The following is a 5,173-nucleotide window of genomic DNA, read 5'->3' as shown; positions in this document are numbered from 1 at the left end:
TAGAGAAACTAACAAAAAGAATTTAGAGTGGACAGCATCTAAACCATATATTTAAGAACACTTATTTCAATCATAAAAATTTATTAGATATGTGTAATTAATACTCATGTTAAATAGCATTTATCGGGTCACAACCCTTGTTTGCCAACAGTTTTTTACCTTGGTCAATTTTTTTTCTTAGTGTGGTGTTGGTTTGTCTCACACCTTGTGAGAGTGGTGTTTGACTTTTGGCTGTTTTGCTTCTAGTGGTTTTTAGTTTCGCTTTTTTGATTGTCTTGTAATGGGTTTGGGCCCTTTCCACTTTATCTAATCAAAACATAGCATTTATAATGTTCTAAAATTATACATACATTAGATCAAAAAACATTTGATACTAAAAATCAAAGAAGAAATGTTTTTCTACTGTCATGAATTTTAAATTATCATTCCACCTTTTTTATTAAAAAGAGTAAATCAGATTTTGAAGGGCACCTGAAACCCTACTAAAAGAGCAGCAGCAAAACTGCAACAGAAGTAACAGACAACTTTTCTGAGAAAGAAAATTTATCTTGTTTCTAATCTAATTTAGTGTGACAATTGCCTTCCTTTGGACAAAAATAAACTTATTTGGGAAAGAAGAATGTTTTTTATATGATTGAGTAGGGCAGGGCCTAGCTATGTTTTGTAAGATTAAACAATGCTCTCTTCCTTTCTCAAAAGCTGAGGACTTTTCTCCTTGGGTTGCTGTGCATGTGCTTGTGCTTCTTTATCTCCACTTGGCATCTCATCAGTCTTCTGCTGGTCCTTTGCTTTACCCCATAGTGCAGAATAAAGTCCCAAGATGATAAAAAATGCTCCTAACAAACTGCATATTGAAAAGATGAAACACCAATTAAATATTAGTAAAAGAAGAAACAGCTTGCAAACAGTTTCTGAGTAGCTTGAGTATTTTGCATGACTTCGTTACTAAATAATCAAAGAATAAACCATACTTAATGCAAATTCTTAAGCTACTTGACTTTAGAAAAAGCCTATTCTGCTTAGTGGAATGCAATCTACTTTGGCAGGCATATTCATTTCCTTGGTAGAAAACTAATATATATTAGGGTAGTGCTTGATAAAGTCATGCCAATGACCTTAAAAGCTTAAAGAATATTAAATAGTTTAATCCATAAGTTGAGAAGGAAGCATTAAGCAGATTAGATTCTAAGCCTGTGCCAAACCAACTTATGAAAAGTATGAACAAAATAGTGAATCTAAGGTGATGTGGCCTTTCAACTAAACCCAAAAGGAGGGTTGGATTCCCATTGTTCTTGGAGAGAAAAATTGAGAATTACAAATCACTTCAATACAAAAATTTTGTACAAGAAAAGGATCAGATATTTTTCTTAGCATTGAATCTGATCGAGAGAGATTTGAATGAAAACTGACCTTCCCAAATAAAGTGAGACATGGAGGAGGAGAAATTCCAGTACAGCTGTTGATATTGTGCACAATGGACTGAACACCCCTACAAAGACAGGCCCTTTTTTCTGGATACACCATGCTTGTACATAGAACCCAATTGCTGAGCATATGATACCCTGCACAAATTGAACTTCAACATATAAATATACAATGGAATCTAGTTTATGGGTGGTCACTATCATTGACATCACTGTAGATATTTAACAGCATCTGTACTGGATTAAAGAATGTGCATTGTTGTTGGCAGTCTTGTTTGATCTTACTGGACAACTCCACCCATTACATTGACTCTTTTGTCTGACCTCCCAAGATTTCTTTTATATATTCCTTATTTTACATATCTTTTTCTCTTTGGGTACAAGGATGTCCATTAGATAGAGACCCATTTGTAAATTTGTAGTTAATGATAAACTGTACTTTTATTTGTGCTTTGTTGTTTCATTTCACAGCAGTCGAGTTTAAACAGCACACTGTAAGATTTGACTTATTGAAGTGGCTCATCTGAAATCACATTCGCTTCTCTAATATCATCCATCTATTAATATGATTTACAATGAACCACCTAACAAAATCAAAACATAGAATATACTGTTTAAACCAAACCATTTTATAACTATTCTAAACATATATTCATTTGATTTTTTTTCTCCATCTATAGTGAAAGGATTAGAAAATAGCCTTACCATTCCACTGTAACAACAGCAGGCAATGAATGGTAAGGAAAATTTAAGGGCAGCCATATTGAGTGCATGCTCACTTAACCATCGCACTATAATAAGATAAACATTTATATGTGTAATAAACTAATAAAAACTTTAAAAATGCTTGCAAGTGTAGCATCATGGACCTGCATCAAGTTTCAAGAGATAAATAGGTAGATTCTACACTGGGTATAGATCTACAATCATGCTTTTCAACATTCAACAGATAAATCTCCAAATTTTGATAATTTGGGTACTGTTTAGTGTTTGGTAACTTGGTTGTAAATATGTTAAATTTTGTCTCCTTGTGATTGTATTATGCTTGTCTCATTAAAAAAAACTTCTTGTTCTATCTGATAAACAAAATTTGTGGTCCCTTCAAAACCAATTTATCTAAATATTGAAACACTGTAAGTGAAATGGGTATAAAACTAACATTGATTATTTCTACCTGTATTGACCTAACAGTGTGCAAAGCCAGAATAGTGGTAGATTAGGCTACATGACTGTCACCCTATCAAGCCAATTCCTACAAATGCACTAATTAAGAATCAGGCTGAGTAATAAGATGAATCCTCTCATGGTTTATATGATTTCTCATTTACAGTGAGCAATAGATAGATAGTGTTGTGTTAGCAATATATAATGTTTTGTTAAAAAGATCTGTGATATGTAAATATGATTACCGAGTACAAAACACTGAGAAGCTGAATATTGGACCGTATGGCCCACACCGTCAATTTGTTGCGCTCACATATGATACCAACTAAACCAGACTGCACTGCTGCAAAGAGACATGTGAGTGTTGTCAAGGATAAGTAGGCTGGGTATCTTTTTATAACAGGGCCCTGCATTCAATTCAAGAGATCAATATCAGTATTTAATTGTAATGAATGACATAAAGGTGGCCTAGGGAAATGATAAATTTACCTGAAAGGCAATCCACGCAGACCAAGCTGTGATCCCTCCATAAACCAAGATGGAGCCCAGTGCCATGTTATTATTAACAGACTTTGGATTGGATGTCTCATGAGCAGATGATGAAGACATTCTAAAAGAAGGACCCTTGTAGAAGGTCATAATCATGGCACCACTCACACAAACAATTGTACCAGCAAGCTTTGCTTTTCCTCTCAAAGTTCTAATGTCAAATCTCTCCAATCTACAAAAACCCATGTAGAATAATGTCAGGTCAATGCTGATACTGTATCTACATAGTTTGCATGTGATGCTATAGAGATAAGATAAAGACTGCACCTTACAAAAGTAGCCATCACAAATGTAATAATTGGTATCAGGTTTAGAGCTGCTGAACCAAAAGTGGCAGAAGTGTAATAGACTCCTTGAAAGTAAAAGTTCTGACTGACAGTGATCCTGTCAAGGAAAAGAAAATGTTGATCCAGTGCCCTATTTAATTTACAAACCACTGTCTCAGAAGAACATTTACTTACCCAGATGCAAGCAAGAAGATTTGGAGCAAGATGAACCATGTCATTTTTGGCCTCTGCTCTCTGTAAGAACCATTAATCAAGTAGCAATGCTTAGAACCATGAGATCTTACATTAATCAAGTATAGAATCATGAGATTTCCACTGTCTATAATGTTTGCATGATAATCTTTTTGGATTTGACTGCATAAAACTTTTTCATCATCAACTTTAATGATCATATTCTATTATCCATCATCAGGATGAAATATTTAAAGAAGAGAATCATGATTGAGTTACGTTGATGATAAAAACATTTTACACAGTCAAATCCAAACAGATTAATCAAGTAGCAATGCTTAAAACCATGAGATTTTCAGTCTATAATATTAGTTTGATATTCTTTCTAGATTTGACTACTTAAAACTTTGTCATCATCAATATTGCAGATCATGCTCCATGATCCATCATTAGGATGAAATAGTTAGAGAAGAGAATTATGATGAGTATGATCCGAAACTCAATCGAATCCAAAAAGATTATCGAGCCAACAAGTAATGATGCATTAAAACATCTGTTCATCAGTAAGAAAGAGCCTGTGAAATTACAGGGCAGAGAATTGATACAAACCTTTCTATAACATAAGCAAAAGGAAGAATGGCTAATGTTGCAATAGCCTGCCTATATGTCACAAAAGCATAATGACTGAGTCCATCTTGCAGAGCAAGTCTTACAATGACGTTCATGCCTGCATATGTCAATTGAATTACAAACTGCCCAACATATGGTGTGAATTTCTCCATTGTTGAAACTAGTAAATTCTCAAAGGCTTGTCCATTCAAATAAGGCTTCATCAGCCTTTTATACACAGCTAGAATAACACTTTAATCAGATAGTATGAAACATATGGAATGTGTCTATAATAAAATGTTTTACACGTGCTTTGATAAGACAGATCTTGTCTCGTATAACTGCACTGTTAAGACGTAGAATTGTTGTCCACTCCATCTGTACTTTACTGAGAGGAATAGAACTGGTTTAACGGCCTAAATTATGCATAAAATTTTGACCACATATATTTTTTTGGTGGAAAAATTTATTTTTATTTGCTTCAAATAAGTTGAATTGTTTTTTTTCAATGGGTTTTTGGTTTTTTCGTGAAGAATAGTTCCAAACGAGCTTATCAGAAACCGAGTTTTACTGAGTGCAAAGCTCTGACATCATAAAAGATGAGGTTAGGATCGTGTTTGCCTCTTATCTAAAGAAGTTTCAGTCGATAGACTCGTGCTCTGCCATGGAAGTTTGAACCTCCATTAAAAAAAAATTGAATTTAATTGCTTTGGGCCCTTCGCTTGAATCCATGCTGAAGTATAATTAGTTGTTTACATCATTTTTTGTCAAGTGGGCAATCATTCTCATCCCCCTTATTCCCTAGTGGGGAACTTTGTGGTCGTCATTCATGTGCTGCATCATAATTTCTTATAATGAAAATTGTTTTTGGAGGTAGTGTGAGTATACTTTGTTATTATAAATGTTAAGATTAATTATTAATGATTAGAAAATTAAGTAGTAAAATTTTTCAATGGTTTTTGTCTTTAA

The 5,173-nt window shown here is 33.8% G+C and overlaps 1 protein-coding gene across 1 annotated transcript; it reads right to left on the bottom strand.

The window, feature by feature from the left end:
* Positions 1 to 408: 408 nt before the first annotated feature.
* LOC131062845 (WAT1-related protein At1g21890) lies at positions 409 to 4,393 on the bottom strand. Its single transcript, XM_057996584.2, has 7 exons — positions 4,205 to 4,393; positions 3,599 to 3,658; positions 3,405 to 3,521; positions 3,078 to 3,309; positions 2,834 to 2,995; positions 1,411 to 1,562; positions 409 to 844 (listed from the first exon to the last, which is right to left on the bottom strand). The coding sequence occupies exons 1-7, from the start codon at positions 4,375 to 4,377 to the stop codon at positions 670 to 672; spliced, it is 1,071 nt and encodes a 356-aa protein (XP_057852567.2). The 5' UTR covers positions 4,378 to 4,393; the 3' UTR covers positions 409 to 669.
* Positions 4,394 to 5,173: the final 780 nt, after the last annotated feature.

Source organism: Cryptomeria japonica, chromosome 9 (assembly GCF_030272615.1).
Source record: "Cryptomeria japonica chromosome 9, Sugi_1.0, whole genome shotgun sequence".
NCBI classification, from domain to species: domain Eukaryota; kingdom Viridiplantae; phylum Streptophyta; class Pinopsida; order Cupressales; family Cupressaceae; genus Cryptomeria; species Cryptomeria japonica.
Note: the sequence above shows the minus strand (reverse complement) of the source record. Positions and strands in the feature narration are given on the sequence as shown.

What these genes read in the sequence shown, in the direction of transcription:
- LOC131062845 (XM_057996584.2), bottom strand. Translation starts at nt 4,377, where the DNA reads ATGGAGAAATTCACACCATATGTTGGGCAGTTTGTAATTCAATTGACA. An exon ending in GTGATGGCTACTTTTGTAAG is followed by an intron (nt 3,310 to 3,404) that starts GTGCAGTCTTTA and finishes GGGTTTTTGTAG; the next exon opens with ATTGGAGAGATTTGACATTA. An exon ending in CTGCGTGGATTGCCTTTCAG is followed by an intron (nt 2,996 to 3,077) that starts GTAAATTTATCA and finishes AATTGAATGCAG; the next exon opens with GGCCCTGTTATAAAAAGATA.